The 21,491-nt window shown below is 57.1% G+C and overlaps 2 protein-coding genes across 3 annotated transcripts in view; one reads left to right on the top strand and one right to left on the bottom strand.

Moving 5' to 3' along the window:
* Positions 1–21,491, bottom strand: part of RSPH14 (radial spoke head 14 homolog) — an 81,892-nt gene that overhangs the window by 19,915 nt on the left and 40,486 nt on the right. The gene's annotated exons all lie outside the window — the stretch shown is intronic.
* GNAZ (G protein subunit alpha z) overlaps positions 1–21,491 on the top strand; it is a 54,452-nt gene that overhangs the window by 8,997 nt on the left and 23,964 nt on the right. The window contains exon 2 of the mRNA XM_030815948.1: positions 15,662–16,833. Within this exon, the coding sequence (XP_030671808.1) occupies positions 16,111–16,833 (723 nt within the window). The 5' untranslated portion in view covers positions 15,662–16,110. The remainder of the gene's footprint in view (positions 1–15,661; positions 16,834–21,491) is intronic.

The following is a 21,491-nucleotide window of genomic DNA, read 5'->3' as shown; positions in this document are numbered from 1 at the left end:
GTGAGGGATGGTGCTGGAGAGGCAGCTGGAGGCAGTGTGGCAGGAGTCGGGGAGGGGGAGCATGGGCGTGGGAGTCAGAGAGGCCAGGCATTGCAGAGCCCTGGTGCCCTGGCTGGACTTTGACTCGGGGTCTGCCCATGTCAATCAAGCATCGGGGGCAAGCATGAGAAGGTTTCAAGCACAAGTGAGACACACTCTGCCTCAGATCCTTTTACAAGGATCCCCCTGGCTGCTGGTGGAGCACAGGGCACAGGGAGCTAGAGACAGCAAGACCAGAGAAGTCATACTGCTGCAAAACGGATGACAGGCTGGGGCTGGCTGGCGGGAGCAAGGGGTAGAATTCTGGACAAAGTCAGGGCAATTGAGGGTTCCCCTGAGGCCGGCTGGGCCCAGGCACAACCTGTGGTGCCAGCCTCAGCTCTCAAGGAAAGGGACCCAGGGAAGGCGTGCTGGGCATGTAGTGGACACCACTCATGCCCCTAGGTCCCCAAGGTAGGGGATGGGATTGTGGGATGCCACACATGGAGGCAGAGGGCAGGAGGTTGCAGGGCCTCAAAGACCCAGAAGGTGAAATCAGGTTCCCCACTCAAGTGAGGGGTTTGATGGAGTCAGCAGTTTCCTTCTCTGGGGAAACTGGGGAGCCAGGAGCCTGGGGCTACGGCTCTCTCTTTGATTTGGCTCTTAATGAAAACCCCACTTCTTCTCTGCTGTCACGGCCACCCTCTCCTCCATAGGCGGAACCTTTGCATATTGATTGATTTATTTAGTCCTGGCCCAGAGAAATATCTGGCTTGATTTCCTCCTGAGTCAGTGTTCCTCAGGCGACACTATCACCCTTTGTCTGGTCAGCCGTGGTGGCTGTGGGCCAAAAGACAGGACAGGTGGCTGAGGGTGTCCAGAGCCAGGACAGCACAGGGTTGCAGGGAAGGGCCTCCCTGGTCATCTCATCTCCCCAGTCATCTCATCTCCCCTTCCTTTAGCAGAAGGACACTGGGAGGCCCAGCCGGGGCAGAGCCTGGGGTTGTCTGTAGGATGGGGACACTGTGTTCACTAACCCCAGTCCTTCCTCCCATCTGCTCGGACTATGGCTTCAGGATAGGCAGAGAGCTTTGAGGAGGCAAAGAAAGGAGGACCTGTTTCTAAGGTGAGATCTGTTGCGGATCTGCAGGTGCCAGGCCCATCAGGCAGGTTGTGGGGAGAGTGTGGAGAAGCCAACCCAGTGGCCTGGGCCCTGGTTACTGTGGAGTGGCTGCAAAGAGCCCACAAACACGGAGTCACATGTCCCCAAGCTATGAATCAGTGATGTCTTGCATGTGCGTATGCTATCATTTTTCAAACATTGCAAAAGCTATTGTGATAAATGAAATGCAGAGTCATCTACAAGCCTTGAGGAAATCTTGGCGTGCAAAAACCCTTTTTACCTCTGTCATCAGCACTGGATTAATGGTGCTCTCCCTTCTCACTGTAAAGCATGCTGGCTTGTGTCTGTACAGGGTGGGCCCTCCAGGGCAGCGGGCACTCTCTAGAACCCCCTTGCCCTTCCGCATATATCCCTTTGAGTCCGTTGTGATTGTCCCAAACCTATTTGTGCCAGTTGTACTCATTGTAATCACAGCCCGGAATACTGTGTAAACTGATGGGCTGTGATTGTATAGAGGGCTTCTGTGGAAATGAAAGTGGATGCTTTGGAAAGCCTCAATAAAAGCTGTGGGTAGGTTTGGTGTGGGCAAGCCAACTATGAGTTTGGGGACAAGGAGTATAACAGCCTAAAGTTCAGATTCCGGGTCCTTTGCCACCTCACTTGTGTTGGAAAAAGTAAACGAGATGTCACGCAAGGTGTGCTGTGGTTTAAGCAAGAAGTGGCATAACCCCAGAACCGAAAACTCTGATTTAGGAAGAGTTTGTGCCTCTGAGAATTGACAGACATATGAATGTATGTTTATCTGAGTTAAGTGAAAATAAAGTACACGTGTGTCATTTCTTAGGACTTCCTGCTTTAATTCACTTTTCAGTAGATCAGCCAGCCAGCAGTCTCAGGTTTGATTGCAACTTTTGGCCATCAACAGTTATTAGAAATATATCTGTTATAGGCCAGTCGCGGTGGTTCATGCCTGTAATCCCAGCACTTTGGGAAGGAGAGGCAGGTGGATCATTTGAGGTCAGGAGTTTGAGACCAATGTGGCCAAGATGGCGAAACGCTGTCTCTACTAAAAATACAAAAATTAGCCAGCCATGGTGGTGGACACCTGTAATCCCAGCTACTTGGGAGGCTGAGGCAAGAGAATCACTTGAACCCAGCAGACGGAAGTTGCAGTGAGCCGAGACCTTGCCACTGCATTCCAGATTCCAGCCTGGGCAACAGAGTGACATTCCATCTCAAAAAAAAAAAAAGGCCGGGCGCGGTGGCTCACGCCTCTAATCCCAGCACTTTGGGGGGCCGAGGTGGGCGGATCACGAGGTCAGGAGATCGAGACCATCCTGGCTAACACAGTGAAACCTCGTCTCTACTAAAAATACAAAAAATTAGCCGGGTGTGGTGGCAGGCACCTGTAGTTCCAGCTACTTGGGAGGCTGAGGCAGGATAATGGCATGAACCCGGGAGGTGGAGCTTGCAGTGAGCCGAGATCAAGCCGCTGCATTCCAGCCTGGGCAACAGAGCAAGACTCCACATCAAAAAAAAAAAAAAAATTCACCCCAGAAATACATGTGTAATAATGTCGAAATCTGCAGGTTGGTCTTTTTCGTTGTGTTTTTTTGTTGTTTGTTTTTGTTTGTTTCTTTTGAGTCTCATCCTGTTGACCAGGGTGGAGTGCAATGGCGCGATCTCGGCTCACTGCAACCTCTGCCTCCCAGGTTCAAGCTCCTGTCTCAGCCTCCCAAGTAGCTGGGATTACAGGCTCACACCACCACACCTGGCTAATTTTTTTTTTTTTTTTTTTGTATCTTTAGTAGAGACGGGGTTTCACCATGTTGGCCAGGCTGGTCTTGAACTCCTGACTTCGTGATCCACCTGCCTCAGCCTCCCAAAGTGCTGGGATTACAAGCGTGAGCCACTGCGCCCGGCCTCGTTGTGTTTTTTTTTATTTTGTTTTTCATGGGGAGGGTCATTCCATAATACTTGGAAAGGTTGTAAACCAGGAGTCTACAACAGAGCCAAGGCCACAGGGGCCAAGTGTGAGGAGGGGGCTGCTTGATGACACCGCAGAACTCCCATGGCAGGCCAGCCTGGAAGCCCCTCTTTCCCCAGGACTAGGATTCACAAGGCCCTTGGAGCCCCAGCCCACCCAAGCGGAATAGTCCAGGGACAACCTGCAGGGAAGTGTGAGGTTTTCTAGCACAAGAGGACATGGGGGATGGGCCTGAGGACCAGGAGATGCTGGTTTCACAGAGCTGAGGCTAGCTGGGCTCTCAGCCTGGGGTGTGCAGAGTCCACAGTGTCTTCCCCCCAAACCTTGCCCCCAGAAACTCCCATTTTAATTCAATAAGGTGTGAAGTGGTCAAGATCATATTAAGGTGGGTCGTGAGTTGGCTGGGATGGGAAAGGGCAGGTGGGAGACTGGGAGACCAGGCAGGAGGCTCCAGGAAAGTTGGGAGAGTGAAGGAGGAGGATGGGCAGGAGAAGTTTCAGGAAGAGGACTCTCCACACAGACAGAAGGAACTGGAAACCATACCAAAGGAGGGGTCCTTAGGGGCTAGCTTGCAGCTCGGAGAGGGGCAGGTGTGATGCACATTTGAGAAATATTTGTGGAAAGCAGAAGCAAGAGGGCTGTGGGAGGCCTGGGGTATTAGGGGTAGTAGGGGAGGGTAGACCCAGGCAGAGGGGTCCCAGGGAAATCCAGTAGAGCTGGCCCACAGAGTCCCAGGGATATCACGGGCTCCAGAAGCAGGCCATGGGTCAGCAGCGACCTCAGGTCCTGAGGCCTGTGGACTGCAGGGTGACCCCTTTGCAGGCTGCTGGGAAAGGTCATTTTAGGTAATGTTCTCAAAAGGGAGTGCTGGGGAAGCTTCCGAGCTCTGTACAAATATTTTTTGGTGTTCCTCCATCTACCCATCCATCTGTGCTGTGAATCTTTCACAGAGCACCTGCTTCGAGGGAAGCAGAGCTGGTGCCTGGAGGAGGGAGGGCAGAGCAGGAGCCCAGACCAACTTGCAGTGGGGACCCTGGGGAAACCACACACAAGCCATTGGAGGCGAAGGTGGGAGGAGGGGATGTGGGCCAGATGTGGTCAGGGAAGGTGCCTGCAGGAGGAGCCAGCAGCCCTGAGGCTGAGAAAGGACCGGTTTGTGGGGCATCCCTCCCATTTCTTCCCCAGGGGAGGTCCAGTCCCACTGCCGAACCAGCAGCACACCACACCTGTTCAAGGTCGCGCGGGCCAGGTGGCAGGCCCAGACTGAGTCCACTGGGGCTCCAGGGATCCTGAAGCTGCAGTAGTCAGGGGTCCTCACAGGGAAGGAGGTTCTCCCTGGGCTTCACAGGGCGGTGTTTTCAGCCAGGTGGGGTGGAACAGGGCACTGTGGGTGTGGTGAGTGGGAGATGCAGCCGGAGAGGCAGGAACCTTGCTTCTTGTGGAGTTAACAAGGAGGGAGGGGTGAGCTATGCAGGCGATCTTTCCCCAGAGGGCAGTTCCTGGGAGGGTAGCTTGTCCCTGCCCATGTCCAGTGTCACTGGCATTAAGGCAAGTTGGGGTTTTTATCTTCTCCGGAAGATGTGGCTTTTTAGTCCAAAAATACAAGCGGTCCCCAACTTAGGATGGTTTGACTTGCAGTTTTTCAAGTTATGGTGCAAAAGCAATAAACATTGAGTAGAAGCCTTACTTCGAGTACTCATACAACCATTCATTCTGATTTTCCCTGTCAGTACAGTATTCAGTAAATTCCACAAGATACGAGTTAGATTCTTCTGTCTACCTGCAGGCTAATGTAAGTGTTCTGAGCACATTTAAGGTAGGCTAGGCTAAGCTGTGAGGTTCAGCAGGTTGGGGGAAGTCAGTGCATTTTCAACTTAGGATGGGTTTATCAGGACATAACCCTATCCTAAGTCAAGGAGCATCTGTAGGTGTTGTATCAAAAGCCTTAAACCATCAGGCCTTCCTGCAGACAGCCACACTGGCCAGGATGAAGCAGCATGGGGAAGCCCTGGTGCACTGGGTGTGAACGTATCCTTGCTCATTTTCGCCTTCATCCCCACCTGGTCCTGAGCACCTGCCCTTTGTGGCCCATGATGCAATGCAGCCTTGAGAGCTGCAGCCCCGCCCTTCACTACCCTAAGGCCCAGTGGGGAGCTGGACAGGGAGCCATTCAGTGGGGATGCCACAGACAGTGTCGTGCTGGGAAGGCAGGGAAGTCAGGTCTCTGCTCTCCCAGATGAGTGTGGGCGTGGACACCAACCCTGGCTCACTTGCCAAAGGACACGCTGTCTGCGGTTTTGTGGTCACCCTACCATCGCATGTCCAGGTGACATCGCATGTCCAGGTGCCATTGCACACTGGATGTTATGATGCAGAAGTGCTGCTCCAGGAGGCCATACCAACCCCCATCCTGTCCTGGGTCCCCTGGGGCCACCTGCCACTAGGTGGGGAGCCTCATCTGGAGCCCCTGAGCTTTCTGGGGGCAGCTCTCAGGCTGGAACCCCCACCTCAGATAGGTGGACGTGGTTTCCAGGCAGCTTCTCCGGAGGCTAAGCCCGTCTGCTGCATCTGCAGGATCAGCTCTGGGAATCACCCCGCCCCTTGGTGTCCTCAGCGATTCCTCACTGCTGCCATTCTACATTTTTCTCTGTGTCCTCTTCTCCATGGTGCTGAGCTTTATTTGAAATGGCCTGGCTGCCTTATGTGCTCACCATCTCCCCAGCGAGAATACAAGCCCCTTGACACACAGACTCAGCTTGTTCCCCACCATGTCCCCCTGTCCCCAAGCAGGGCCACACACAGTGGGGCTCGATTCTGGGAGAGCAAAGTATTGATCAAAGCAGGTTGAGTGACTGATCAGTTGCCCATACAGATCTGAGGGTGGAAGGCCTCAGGCCTGGGCGCATGTGCTGGGTGATTTAGGAGCAACGGGAGAAGCAGTGGAGGATGCTGTGCTGAGCAGACAAATGGAACTGAGCCAGGGGGAGGGTGACCCACTTTGCTGAGATAAGAGATGGTCTCCAGCCTGAGGACAAGGGGTGCAGTGTTTACACCACAGCCCAACAGCCCCCATCCCTTCAACACCAGTACCAGTGCCTCCGCCCTGGTTGTCCCAGCTTGTCCTAGCAGAGAGGGCTTCTGGCCCCGGTTCCCCATGTACCCCACTTGTGTCCCCAGGAAGCAGAGGCAGTGGGAACAGAGCAGGGGGCTGCAACACCACCAAACCCTAGGAGGTGGCCTAAGGCCACAGCTGTGAGTGGCACTAACCCTTCCCCGGAGGAAGGTAATCCTTTTTGTTTCTCTCTCAATCCTTCTCCTTCAAGGAGAAAATCCCAGTTTGGTGCCAACGTGGCTCTCACACCCTCCAGCAGGCGCTAATCCCCGCTGTTTAAGCAATGGCCAGTGGCCTTGGCTGGCCCCTCGGCAGGGTCCCGCCCCTGGCTAGTGGCAGAAGCGGTTCCTCTACACCGTTTTGTATTTAGATTACTTCTGTCTACGGCAGGTGACCCTGGCTTTCCACTGAAAGTAGGACTATGAAGTCGTTGTGAAGTACATTTTTTAAGTAAAAAAGGCAGTCAATTTAAAGAAAAATGCTGAGTAAAAACAGCAAGTGATACCCAGGTGTGGCCAGGTTAGGCAGGCTGCAGTCCCATGGGGCCCAGTTGGAGGGCTTGGTGGGAGCTGAGGCCTGCAGACTCCCAGCCAGGCCACCCTGGGAAATCACCTCCATCTTTGCGCTTTGGTTTCTACAGCCGTAAAGCCGAGGCCACCTCCCAGGCCTGCTTTTAACATGAGATGACATGTGTGTGAGCAAAGCACTCGGCCCAGCAGTGGCAGCAGACAGGGGTGGCATGGAGGTGCCACCATCCCCTGTGTGTCTCCAGCCGTGAGCCTCTGGACCTAGGTTCCCTGGGCACCTTCCTCTCCTCCCAGTGGCCTCAGCCACCCAAGGGGGCACACTATAGATGAGGAAAGCACAGCAGAGCCACGGCTGGGACCCAGAGTTCCCTCCCCGACCCGACCATGCCCAGCTTCCCTGAGACAGACCCTCCCCGGGGCCCAGCCCGCAGTTGCCCCTGACCTCCCATGAAGATGTGTGGAAATGGCTCCATGAAGAGCCTGTGGGGACACTGGACCATGACCAGACCACTGGAGAGAGGGGAAACCCACAGCCATGGGGCTGCAGCATCTGTGGAGCCCACTTCCCACTGGGTGGGGCCAGTGTGACAGGACGGAAGGCAGTGGGACAGAAGAACTGGGCGACACAAAGGGCACCTGGCTCCTCAGCAACCACAGAGAGCTGCCACCGAGGAGGCCCCTACAGGTCCAGGCCAGGCCCTGGGAAACTCATGACGGGACGCACGGCTGGGGCAGGACAGGGCGTGTGCAGCTTGTCAGCTGGAAGCAAACGTGGCTCCGATAAGTCAGGCGTAAAAGGGCAGCGGATAAGTCAGGCGTAAAAGGGCAGCTTCCTCATTCGGCGAGGAGGAAACCTGGTAATCTGCAATGGCCACAGGCACAGGCTTTTCCAGACCTTCGGTTTCTAAAATAGTATCATGGTGGGAGCTGCTGTGGGGACGGCGGCTCCAGAGTTGGGGGCAGTACCCACTCTTTAAGAGATGATAGAATGAGCATGGTGGCTCACACCTATAACCCCAGCACTTTGGGAGGCTGAGGCAGGAGGATTGCTTGAGCCCAGGAGTTCGAGACCAGTCTGAGCAACATAGTGAGACCCCCATTTCTACAAAAAATAAAAAGATTAGCTGGGTGTGGTTGTGCGTGCCTGTAGTCCCGGCTACTTGAGGCTGAGGTGGGAGGATCGCTTGAGCCCGGGGGGTTGAGGCTGCAGTGAACTGTGATGGTGCACTGCAGCTGGGTGACAAGTGAGACTGTGAAGATAAAAATGCCTCAGTTGAGCTTGTAACTGCCCAAGGGGTTCACCTTGCCCGCTGCCTAGACAGAGCCAATTCTTCAATATGAGAATTGCAATAGAGAAAGAGTAATTCATGAAGAGCCCGCTGTGCAGGAGACTTGAGTTTTATTATTACTCAAATCAGTCTTCTGGTGCACTCAGGAAGCAAAGTTTTTAAGGATAACTTGGTGGATGGGGGTGGGGGTAGCCAGTAAGCCACAATTGCTGATTGGTCAGAGATGAAATCATAGGGAATTGAAACTGTCCTCTTGTTCAGTCTGTTGCTGCTCAGTCAGTTCCTGGGTGGGGGCCACAAGATCAGATGAGCCAGTTTATTGATCTGGGTGGGGCCAGCTGATCCATCAAGTTCAGGGTCTGCAAAATATCTCAAGCACTGATCTTAGGAGCAGTTTAGGGAGGGTCAGAATCTTTAGCCTTCAGATGCATGACTCCTGAACCATAATTTCTAATCTTGTGGCTAATGTGAGTCCTACGAAGGCAGTCTAGTGCCCAGGCAAGAAGGAGGTCTGCTTTGGGAAAGGGCTGTTACAGTCTTTGTTTAAACTGTAAACTAAGTTTCTCCCCAAGTTAGTTCAGTCTACACCCAGGAATGAACAAGGACAACTTGGAGGTTAGAAGCAAGATGGAGTCAGTTAAATCTCTTTCACTGTTTCATAATTTTGCAAAGGCGGTTTCAAGCTTGGCCTGCAGGTTCCCATACTCACGCAGCAAGTCGAGTGATCTGAGTTATATGAACCATCTACATGCCCAAAATTTGGGTTCAGGGTACCCCAGTGCATTTCCTCCTGCTGGTCCCTGCATGCTCTGAGCTGTGGGCTGGCTTGGGGTTGCAGCCTTACTCACTCTGCCCCACATCTTTGTGTGAGGAAGGGCCTGTGGTCACAGGCATCAGTGAGCCTGGAGATCTGTCACTGCGCGGGCCTCCTCCCTCATTCCCCCAGGTCACCACAGACCAGCTGCTGGGTGCCAAGGTGGAGCTGGCAGGTACAGGAGCCATGGCTGCCTGGATAGAAGGCGTCTCAGCAAACTGGGGTTGGGGTGGGGGTGGGGCAGTGCTGAGTCATAGCCCCGCTTGGGGCATGCCGGGCAGCTCAGCCTCCACAGGGGACTCCAGGACAGGGTGAGTGGCAGGTAGGCGCAGGCAGCCCTGGGGTCAGCTCCGATGGGGTGGAAAGGACTTGCTGGTCTGAAGTGGGTTCCATGACTCCTGCTGCCATCCCAAGCCTGGGACAGTGGACACCACTGGTCCCCACGCTGAGGCTAGAGAGTCCTGAAGGTTCAGGGTGTGTGGTATCTGGGGAGGGCTGGGAGTCCATCAGGCATTAGGGGTGTGGCCTTGCTGTCCCTTGCTGGCCCTGTGGCCTGGGCTGCCTGCCACCTCTTGGGGTCCTAGCTCCTGTTACCAGCAGAGGTGGCCATCTGAGTGGCCTCTATTGGGCCTTAGGCATGACTGCCTGTGCCTCTCCCCCAGTCACAGTCGGTATAGTTCCATCTCCTCAACAAGCCTAAACTACCTCCCTGGGGGCAGGGTCTGTGTGTTGAACCATCACTTCGTCTTGGCTCACCCTTTCCGTCGCCCAAGCTCAGCATGGGGCAGGCTTTCCTGGGAGGTGAGGAGGGAGGGAGGCAGGCAGCTAGGGACCTGGAGAGTGAGGGGCTGGTCTACCGTCTCTGAGGAAGTCGGGCACAGTGATGAGGGAGCCGGTCTATAAGCTGATAAGTCTTCCCGCCCCTGGCTTAGCCGGCTTGGGCAGTGACACCCTCGGTGACCTTGGCTGTGGGCTGTCTTCTTCTGCCTCCGCTGAGGGCACTGACTCTGTGCTGTGCTGGCTGTTGTGGAGGAGGCCTTGAGCGAGGCTTTGGGGCGAGCCTGGAGGTTACGGGCAGGGCAGGCTGGCTCCCATGGCCTGGTGTGGCCCTGGCGAGCTCAGGCTGTGGTGGGTGTGGGTATGGGTATTATGTTGCCCAAGCTCTATGCCCAGCAGCAGGCTGAGCCTCCAGGGATTGCGCCTGGGGAGGGAAGTGGCTCCTAGAGTGGAGGGCATCCAGGATGCAAAGGTCCCGAGAGAGGTGGCAGCACTTTCCCTCCATGACCATGTCCCCATCCTGGCTCAGGGCTGTCACTCAACATCTGTTACAGGAACAGACTTGAGAGGGCCATGTCTGGAAGGAGGGTCATGAGGGCAGGCCGGGCCTTCTGGGCGGTGGGTGAGAAGGGAGGGTCTTGAGGGAGAAGTCCATGTGTGGGCTGAAGGATCTGTCATGAAACCACTCGGGGCAAGCGGCTCTCAGCAGAGGGTTCCTGAGTGGGCTCAGGGCTTGGGGATCGTGCCTCAGGAACCTTTGGGTAGGTGAGTCAAGGACCAGGATGGAGCTCCTTAAGAGCCTACAGCCAAGAGGAGCTAGTTTCCTGAGGCTGCTGGGGAGGAGGCAGGCAGGTGCAGACTCTGGCCTGAGCACAGCCTAGTAGGGCTTTTTGGCCTCTGGCTGCCTGCATGTCAAACCTGGTGCCTGGCCCTGTGTCGCACTAAGTCCTAAGCGACCTCCTGGTGAATTTGCCACACTCTTCAGGCTGCAAATACTACACATCTGCTGGGGCAGGGGCAGGGGACTGGATACTAGCTGGTGTTCACTGATACAGTCCACTCATCTGTACTGAGCCCTGGCCATAAGCACAGCAGGGTCCTGTACCACAGGGACAGCTGAGAGTCCCCCTTTCCCAGTACCTGCCACTTTCTCCTAATATGTTCCCTCTCCAAGAGCAGCCCCTGCTTCAGCCAGTAGGCTGGACCCTGGAGTTCCCTGATTGTCTCCCTGCTCCCACCCAGCCGCCACTCCATCACCAGGCACTGTGCACCGTACAGCTCACACATCTTGCAGAGTTCCTCACTGCATCCACGTCCCCCAGCCCTCATCTGTGTTGCTCCCCTTTTATCACCTGGATGTTTGCATCCAGGAGCCTCCTCAGGTCTGGCTTCAGCACAGCAGCCAGAGGGATGCTGGTCACACAGGGCAGGTCATGGCACTTCTCACCCAAACCCTGGCTGGCTCTTGACTCACCCTTACAGTGACCTCCTACCCTCTTGGCACCAGCCACATGGCCTCCTTGCTGCCCCTCAGACTGGTCAGGCATGCTCCTACTTCAGGGCCTTTGCACTGGTGGTTCCCTCATCCCTGATGCCTGCTTGCCTCCCTCCTTCACCACCTGTTCATACTCATCTCTCACCTATCAGGAGGCCAGCCCCACCCACCTTTGCAGACTTGCAGCCCTCATGCACCACCCCCAACCCTGCCCACCTGGAGCTCCATTTCCACTGTAGCAGTGGGCACCTTCTGTCACTTGCTGTTTATTTACTGTCTGACTCCTGCCCTCCCACCTGAGCAAAAATAGGGAATGGATCTTCATTTGCCTCATTCAGCAGCCCCAGTCCAAGTGCCAGAATCAAAGCCATGGTTTAGCAAGTAAGTGTGGGATGCTGGAGAGCCCCTGACCCATCTCCCCTCTTCCCCAGTCACCTCAGCCTAGCTCCACACCATAGCTGGTTCCTCCTATCCAGGGCATCTCTGCTCCCAAGATGCCACATGCAACCACATGCAGATGCCCGCATGCACCAGTACACATGCAGCTGCACACACGCACAACCACATGCAGACAGAGGCATGGACCTGTGCATGCATACCCAAAGATGTGTACATGGACTTGCTCACAGACATGTACATGGAGCTGCGCGTGCACGTGAACAGACACATGCACACACTGGCATACAAGCAACCAGACACAGACACATCCATGCACCTGCACACTCACAGACACACACAGGGACCTATGCATACATGCATACATACCACAATGGACCTGCATACACACAGGCACCTATGCATACACGCATATGCACCACAATGGATTTGCACACACACACAGGGACCTATACATACACACCGCAGTGGACCTGCACATACACAGGCACCTATGCATACACGCACACACACCGCAATGGATTTGCACACACACAGGCACCTATGCATACACGCACATGCACACGCACACGCACACGCACTGCAATGGACCTGCACACAGGCACCACATACTGCCACAAACATGCAGGTACACACGTGGCTTAAAACCTTTCAGTGGTGTCCTGTTTGTCTTCAGTGAAGACCAAGGGCTCAGTTGGACTTCTGGTGAGCCCTGCCCCTTCCTCTTGCCTGGTACCTCTCTCCTCCTCTCCCTCGGTCCAGCCACTCTGACCTTCCTTCAGTTCCCCTGTGTGTTAGGGATGGTTTGTCCCTCTCATCCCTAACACACATCCCCACACACCGCAGGGCCTTAGAGCATGTTCCTCCTTTGCCTGGCGCACACTTTCCCTGGCCCATTCCTCTGGTATTTCTAGCCATGCCCAGAGGCACTGTGGTGGGGGGTCCTGGCTGTTGAGCTCTAGTGACCCATCAGTGGTTTCTGGGCCAGGGAACAATGTGGTCATCCAACTCTTGGCCTTTGTCTCTTGGCCAACCATCATCAGGTTCCATCCTGGGACTTGGGGAGTCCTAGCATGTCCAGTAAAGCCCGGGTTAGAGTCAGAGAGAGGGCCGGCTAGAGCCTTGTGTAAGAGCCAAGAAGTCAAGCCTCAGAATAGGTGGGACTGTCATAAGGTCCCATTTGGACCACAGCCAGGCTTCCAACGCAAGGCCTCCTTACATCCACGCACAGCCCTGTCCCATGCGTGGGGCCCCTGCACAGAGCACTCATACCCCCAAACACGACAGAGCCCTACAGAGCTGCAGGGAGAATTCTGGGTGAGGCCTTCTGCTTGTTTGGTTCAGGTGATCTGAAAGACGAGGGTCCTCAAGCAGGGGACCTCCCCTTGGTTGTGACTGTTTGTCACTGCCCCATGCAGGTGACAGACTTGGCCCTGACGCATATGATTGCTACCTGGCCTCAGTTTCCCCTTTCCTCCCACATTGCCCTGTCATTGCCGGCGCACACTGATCAAAGACTGCATGGGCAGCCCTTAGCTCCAGGCTTCTAGACAACAGCAGTTCAGGGCCCAGGCTGCCAGCCCAGTGTCCCCAACCTGCTCTCCTGATTCCCCAGCCTTGGAGCCATGGAGCACATACATCCCAAAGCACAAATCACACATCCTCGGACAGAGCAGCTTCTCTGCCCACCACTGGGGCCAGAAGGGGCGCCTGGCTGTACCTCAGATTTTCAAACGCTGAATTGAGAAGAACAGTCCTGACAACAGAGGGCACCTCCCACTGGGTTGGACACCGCCTTCTGAAAGGAGCCTGTTGGCTTCCTGCTGGAATGATGGTGCTGGCAGGGAGGACCCTGGGTCCCCAGGCAGTGGGCTGAGGGCTTTGGACACCCTTCCACACCTAAGGGGCTGTCAGGTCATCAGCAGGGACAAGGGAGCAGCCACAGGTCCCCATCCTTCACGCACTGATGGTTCATGTGCATATTACACATATTATGTACGTGTCATCTTTAAGCAGATGTTCTGTCCACTGTGTGCTGGAGCGGGAGGGTCATCTCGAGGCTTCCATTCTCAGATGTAATTTTCAGCCTCATTGGGATTGGGCTGGGTGACTGTTTAATCACTGCCCTCTTGGCAGAGATGTTTCTAGGGCGTTCCCTGGTGCACCTCTCATCGGTGGCTGCCCGGTGAAGCGGGAAAGTTCCTCAGCCTCTGCAGTGATTCCTTCCCTCCCTCCCTCCTTCCACCAACCAGTGCTTACTGAACACCCACTGTGCACCAGGCACTGCTCTGTTCCCATTGAAGAACGAGGCCAGGACGGGCCCTTCTCACCCGCACTCTGGCTGGGGGTAGGGGCAATGGCAGCACACAAGGTCACGTAGGTCACACATTAGCTGAGGGCTGCTGTGGAGGAGGAGGACAGTGGGCAAGGTGACGCTCACAGCAACAAGTACAGCAGGGCAGTGACTGCTACTGGCTGTTACTCTCTGAGGACCAGGCTTGTGCTGGACGCTTTACTCTTCACAGATACCTGTGGCCAGTGAGGGACAGGCTCTGAGATGGGAGTAAGTCGCCAGAGGCCACACAACCTGGGAGAGGCAAGCAAGGCATGAAGGATGAGACCACCCTGAGAGTGGTGGGGGTAACGTCAGGGTTTGACCAAGGGAAAGAGGCGGCATTAGAGCCTCTGGCTGTCAGAGGCTGGCGGGGCTAGGGAGCAGGTGTGAAAGGCCACCACCACTGCCAGGAGAGATCAGAACCTCTCCCCAGGGAGAGGACAGCGCACCAGGGGCCTGCTTCAGAGCAGGATCGCCAGGACTAGTGGTCAAGGTCTGTGAGGGGCAAGGGACAGTGAGGGGCATGGATGGCTACTGGGAGGATGAAGTGCCATTTGCTGAGGGTTTAGCCGGTTGAGTTTTAGATGATGGTCACACCCAGGAGTTGGGGGTGGGGCCTTGGCTGTTGGGGTCTGTCTGCCTCGGGCCTTCCCACCCCAGGGGTCACAGAGTTGATGGGTGGTATTAGAGGGGCGAATGCTGCTTGTGGCAGGATGGGGAGGCTGCGTGCGTCTCTGGACAGGGACAGAGGTCAGGGAAGGAGCAAGAGGGGTGTATGTGAGCTGGGTGGGGCCTGGTGCCACCCTGGGCTCACAGCCAGGGGCAGAAGCCCGAGCTTTGAGCTGCCCCTCATGTGGGGAGGGCTGGCCCGAGCACCCGGCAAAGTCACAGGGGCATCCTAGGGTGTGCCCCTCCCTGCTGGCAGGAAAGGTGGATGGGGAGACCCTGACTCATGGGATTGGTGAAAGATTCTGCCTGATGCCTCTAGGCCACCCTGCCTTGCCCTGGCCTCAGTGATTACTACTACCTTTGGGAGCCACTGTGACATCTGCTCTCCCAGGTAGATTTCACCGCAGCACCACGTGCAGCCCCCAGCTCCCTGGTCTCAGCCCAAGCCCCCTCTACCTCCTTCTGCGGGAGTGAGGCCACCCCTGCCCACTGTGCTTAGGCACCTCACGGTGCTCCCACAGCCTGAAGCCTCCACCTTGCTCTGGTCTCTGCCTATCTGCTGGCTCCTGGGCTGGCCCATCAGAGTGCCCTCAAGGGAAGGCAGGGGCCAGGCCTCCCTCCTGGTGCTTTTCCTCCCTGTGATCAGCAGTGACCCAGCTCCTGCGGGGGTAGTGAGAGTCAGGGAAGCGCTCGGTTATCCCAGGGCTGGGCCGAGGCCTGGCCACCCGTGTAAAACAGGGCAAGGCTGAGCTCTATCAGTGCTCTCTGGGAGAAGGGCCCCAGGGGGCATCACAGCAGGGTGACCTTATTGAATCCTAACTGGATGCGGTAGAAGTGAGTCCAGCATGGGGGCTGGGTGGGCAGAGGCCTCACACACACCCTCCTCTCCCTCATGCACCTGGCTTCAGGTAGACTGTCCAGGCAGCAGCAGACACATGTGTTACACCATGGTGTGGACCCTGCAGTGCCCCATGGAAGAGAGGGGGTTGGATGGATTGTTGCCGGCTCATTTTCCAAGGCCGGTCTCTGCTGCTGTGCTTTCAGAAGAGCTCCCTTTCACTGTCCAGCCTGAGGTGGGGCCGCGGGGAGGAGGCTCACGCTCTTCTCTGTGTTTGGCAGGTGAAGGGCTGGATGCACAGTGGGAGCCAGAGGCGGGGGGCTGCAGGGAGCACACCAGCGACTGGCCCTCCAACCCTCCAGCCACTCAGCAACATCGCCACAGCAACCAGCAACCAGACGGCAGCAGCCAAGGCAGACACAAGCGGACGGCTTCCCACCGTCGCTGAGGACAGGGAATGACTACGGCAAATCAGGCCACTTTGCCGACTAGGGAGGTGGAGTGTCACTAGTGGGGAGGGGCGGCCGCCGCCCGCTGCACGGAGCGCCATGCCGGCTGGAGAAGAGGCTCTGGGGCAGGGGCTGCAGTGTGGCTCAGCCTCACCCCCCTGCTGGCACTGAGTGCCTCCAGGGCAGCTGGGCTCTCGTCTGCCTGGTCTCAGCGTCCCCTGTGGCAAGAGGGAGAGGCGCCCCATCCCGTGCTCCTTGTCTGGGCCCGCTGCTGCCAGACCATGGGATGTCGGCAAAGCTCAGAGGAAAAAGAAGCAGCCCGGCGGTCCCGGAGAATTGACCGCCACCTGCGCTCAGAGAGCCAGCGGCAGCGCCGCGAGATCAAGCTGCTCCTGCTGGGCACCAGCAACTCAGGCAAGAGCACCATCGTCAAACAGATGAAGATCATCCACAGCGGCGGCTTCAACCTGGAGGCCTGCAAGGAGTACAAGCCCCTCATCATCTACAACGCCATCGACTCGCTGACCCGCATTATCCGGGCCCTGGCCGCCCTCAGGATCGACTTCCACAACCCCGACCGCGCCTACGACGCTGTGCAGCTCTTTGCACTGACGGGCCCCGCTGAGAGCAAGGGTGAGATCACACCCGAGCTGCTGGGCGTCATGCGGCGACTCTGGGCCGACCCAGGGGCACAGGCCTGCTTCAGCCGCTCCAGCGAGTACCACCTGGAGGACAACGCAGCCTACTACCTGAACGACCTGGAGCGCATCGCCGCAGCTGACTACATCCCCACTGTCGAGGACATCCTGCGCTCCCGGGACATGACCACGGGCATCGTGGAGAACAAGTTCACCTTCAAGGAGCTCACCTTCAAGATGGTGGATGTGGGGGGGCAGAGGTCAGAGCGCAAAAAGTGGATCCACTGCTTCGAGGGCGTCACGGCCATCATCTTCTGTGTGGAGCTCAGCGGCTACGACCTGAAACTCTACGAGGATAACCAGACAGTAAGTGGGGCCGGGGGTTTTCCTCTGCTTGTTCCTGCTGTCATGGGTTCCTGGAAGCAAGAGGACTCGCGAGGTCCGGGACAGTCTGCAGCCAGAAAGGGAACCAGGTGCAGGCCTGGCCCTGCTGCACAATAACTGAGGCAGCTCCAGCAAGGTGAGGGCAGAGAGAACAGGGTGTGGAGCGCAGGTGTCATGTCCCATGCCTGAAGTACTCGGTGTGGAGGCCACAGGGCAAGAGACTGTGAGGCTCCGCCGTGCATCCATAGTCAATCCATGTGATAGTTTGGCAAATCCATGAAGCTCCTGCCAGCACCAGTCTCCTTCCAGCATGTAGGTCCGGGAACAGCAGCCACCCCTGCAACCCCATCTTGAGCCTGAGAGTCTGGCAGAGATGGGGTTAAGAGCTGTTTAGAAGGGATAATCCCAGGTCCTGGTGGAAAGGGGACGACGTAAAAGTAGGTGTTGGGATTCTTTCACAGTGGCATGGGCACAGCCAGAGGGAGACCTGGACCCAGTGCGAAGCGGTGGGGGCTTGAGAGTGGAGTTGCTGGAGAGGGTGGGGAGCCGGGCGAAACAGCGGGGCAGTGTGCTCAGGCCCAGCCAAGACAGAAGGTCTAGCACACAAAGGGGGACGCAGCCAGGAGTAGCGGCGGTGGAGGCCGTGGCAGACAAGGGAGGGGCTGTCTTGCCCAGCAGGATTCCCTGAGCACAGATTTCAAGTCTGCCCTTAAGAGAGAGGCCTTTGACCCTGGGGATGGAGGAGTGGGGGCAGACAAGGAGTCACAAAGTTGTAGGTACCCTGGGGCTAGGGGAGGGTGATGCTGGGAGATAAGGGCCCAGCCTCCCCACTTGGGAGCATTGGCCTCCGAGGTCACTCCTTGCTTCACCCAGTCCTAAGGCAAGCTTTATTCTTTGGGTTCAGCCGAGAGCAACAATGGTTCTAGCTTTGGACCTGTGCCCCAGCCAGAGAACCTGGACAGCTCCAGGCGGTGGCCATGGTGCTAGGAGCCTGAGTGTTCTGAGAGAGAGGATCTTTGGCTTTCATCAGGCAGCTGGGGAGGCAGGCTTGCCTCCCTCCTCTCCTCGCATCAGGGGTTTCCCTGGAACTGTGCCTAGGTGTTGATGGTGTGCCTGGGGGGAACGAATGACGGACGGACAGGCAGGTGTGTACGCAGGTGGCTGCGTCCACCCTGTTCGCAGTGTGTATCTGTGTGCTCTCCAGGTTCTGGCCCCTTACCCTGTGGTTGCCACGAGTTCAGCCCCATGTGTGGTTCTGGGCAGAGGGGACATCCCAGCAGATGAGTGAGGTCAGGTTCCCTTGATGAGGCATGGCCATGGGCAGAGGGCTTGGGGCTGAGAAGCTGCAAGGCAAAGTGAGGTGCTCAGGCCAGACCCCTGGGACAGTGCCATGGTGGGTCTGCCAGTCACACGGGCTTGCACCACTGGTCTCATCCATCAACTCAGTGTCAGGCATGGCAAATTCCTCAGGCGCCAGGCCTGGCTCCTAGTTGCATCCTTTGACAGGCTGTGCCCACAGGTGTGCTGGACACAAAAGGCAGGATACCTGGGCCTTGAGTTGGTCCAGTGTTTCATGGAGGGCTTTGGCTATCATGTTTGCTTTCTGAACTTGTCAGTGAGGAGATGACCCAGGGGTCTGCACAGATGGGCCCAAGGCTAGGCCTTTGCCTGCCTGCAGCCCTCTTGGCTCTGCCTGGCCTGTGCCTGCCACCTTGCTGCCTCTCTCTCCTCTCCTTCTGCTCCAGCCATGGTCAGCTTGTTTTGCTCCAGCAGTACTGCTCTGTCCAGCCTTAAGCCTGTAACAATCCTGATCCCTGCCTCTCGTCCCCCTGCCCTTATCCTTCAGGTCTCATCCCAAGTGGCGCCTCCTGGGAGGCCTTTTCTGACCTAGCCCGGCACCTGCACACCCCTCCATCTAGTGATGTGTGGGTGAGCTCCTCGGGGCAGGCCCTGGATGGGCTGGGTGGCCTCTGTGGGGCCTCACGTCTCTAGCCTTCCCTCTCCCAGGCCTGTCCCTGGGGAGAGCCATGGTGGGCAGCCATGGGCAGGGACAGCAGCCACTGACCTGGCCTCAGGGATCCCTGTGAGGTTCCAGGCATTCAGGGCACTTTCTAAAGGGAGGGGCTGGCAGCCAGGCTGGCACACCCACCACCATCACCCTGGTTTCTGCAGACCTGGGGAAGTGGTTGTTCACCAGAAAAGGAAGTTCTTGATGAGAAACCCAAGCGAGGCTGGAAATTTCACTGGATTCCAAATGATTCTGACCTTTCATGCTCTACCAGTAATATCTGGAGATGGAAAACAAACAGGCCGCCGAGGAAAGACAATCCCCTCCCACGATTCCTCCCACAGGCTGGGCTGGCCCCGGAGGTGGGCTGGCCCCGGAGCTGGGCTGGCCCCCAGAGTGGTGCCGGCAGTGAGGACAGCCCACCTCCAGCCAGGCCAGGGCCAGTGCTGGCACAGGGGCTGGCACAGGGCTGCCACTCTCTGCCATCTCCTTTTGGAATGTGCTGAACTGTCCTCCCTGGGCCCTGTCAAAGGCAAGGCAGCCAAGAACAGGCCATGCTCGTTTTCACAAAAGCCGAATGAACCCTGGGGCCCAGTGCCGGGGCTCTGGACACGGCTCCTCCATAGCTCTCCTTCCATGCTCAGCTTCCAAGGCCTCATCTTCCCTGATGCTGGCAGTGCCTCCCCACCCCCACGCCTGGCGAAGGAGCCACAGCCCCCCGGCCCACCCGCTGGCTTCTGCGTCAGCACGTTGCCAAGGAGAACATCAGTGTCTCTGGGCTCCCGGGTGTGAGGGCTGCAGTGAGTGCAGGGCAGCACCTCAGAGCAGGGAAGGAAGATTTCAGGGTGTCTGTGGGGCATGGCAGCGAGCCATATGCGGAGCCACGCCCCTCCGTGGCCACGGTTCCCACCCTTGTCCAAAGGAATTGGCAGACCCTTGCCCTGACTAGGGCCGAGTCCCGCAGGTGTGGCAGGCACCCCGGTGCCCCCAAGCCCAACACCCAGCTGGGGCTTCCTCAGGCAGCATGGGAGGCCTGAACACAGCCCAGCAATGCAAGGGGGTTTTTCTGGCGCACCTGTCCCCTGAATGATCCTGTGGGGCAGCAGCCCCTGTAATTTTTGTCACAGATCGAGGCACTGAGGCTCAGGCACACAGCCGGCGCTGGCAGGCCCCCAGCCCTCAAGTCCACAAGGACAGCTCCTGAGAGGCCATGTGTCACAGGACCCACCATGGGCCTCCCACTTAGCCAGAGCCATGGCAGAGGCTCTGCCCCTCCTCTTTAGTACATTCACACAAGGGTCAGTCAGCAAAGACAGTCATTCTGCTGCCCTAGGAGGGAAAGGCAAAGTGGAGAAGCTGGCACCTACCAGCCCAGGCTGAGGGACCAGGCTGAGGGACAGAAACAGGTGGCTGTGACCAGCAGAGCCTGGGTCTTCACTTGGCCCCACTGGAGGCACCTGAGGGGGTAGGTGGGCACTTGTGGCCCAACCTCTGCCCTTGCGGATCAGCTAATGAACTCCGCCGGCCACCTAATGGTGTGGGATCCTTCAGAAGGCAAGATTAAAAGGTCTGGTTGTAAAGCATCAAATGTTCCCATGTGGAAACCCACAGGGAGCTCACTGCCCATTTCCCGACGGAGCTGTCAGCATTCCCAGCCCTGCGGCGGGTCTGTTGCGTACCTGTGATGGACCTGCTGTGCAGGCACAAGGCTCAGGCTGGGGCCGGGTATGAGGGTGAGCACAACTCTCCCAGCAGCACAGGGAACTGGGGGACAAGGAGGAGGCAGTCACACCAGCCCAGCCACGGCTTCATTTCCACAAAGCCTCGTGCTGCCAGGGACACCTGCCCTGTCTTTCTAGAGCTGGTAGGCAGCATTTCCCAGCGGTGTCCCCATTGTGCTTTCATCTAGGACCCACAGTAGTCACTTGGGCCCCACAGGCAGGCTGGGTCACAGCAAGGTGCACCATGGGAGGCCTGGTGTCTCTGCCACTTATCTGAGAGACAGCTGGTCAACCTGTTATCAGTGAGGGTATCCAGAGGATAGGGCACATAAGAACATGCCTTTTGTGGGGCAAGTTCTGCAGGTGGCAAGTGCTTGAGCAGCCAGCCTCCAGGCAGGTGGCCTCTGCCCAGCCTTGGATAGTGGTCCCTTGTCCTGGGGCCATTGGCTTCCTGCGGAACCCCTCCCCACTCCAGGGCAGGTCAGCAGCCCCAGCACACCACAAGGGCAGGTCCACACCCACCCGGCACAGCCTGTGCTCTGAGCAGAGGGCCTGGCACACAGTGGGTGCTCTACAGACTTTGTGGAGCAGGCGGGTGGCAGTAGGCTTGGGAAGAGCTGGAGCTCCAGGGCCCTGGCTTCTGGGTGCAGAGCAGCTGGGATACTCAGCCCTTCCCAAGGAGACCCTATGGGTGCTGGTCCATAACAGGAGTGTGTGCAGTATCCTGAAGAGGGGCTGCCGAAGGCCGTCCTGTGAACACAGCATGTTCCTGCCACCCTAGCGCTGTGGTTTATCGTTTAGCCCAAAAAGGATGCTTGTTTTAGTGCTTTAAAAATGGAGTTTAAACATTTTGCCATAAAATGGCGTGTTGTGGGTGAAACAAGGTCTTTCCAGTAAGACAGTCTTACACC

This window comes from Nomascus leucogenys, chromosome 7b (genome assembly GCF_006542625.1).
Source record: "Nomascus leucogenys isolate Asia chromosome 7b, Asia_NLE_v1, whole genome shotgun sequence".
In the NCBI taxonomy this organism is placed as follows: Eukaryota; Metazoa; Chordata; class Mammalia; order Primates; family Hylobatidae; genus Nomascus; species Nomascus leucogenys.
This window is presented reverse-complemented; position numbering and strand designations above follow the sequence as displayed.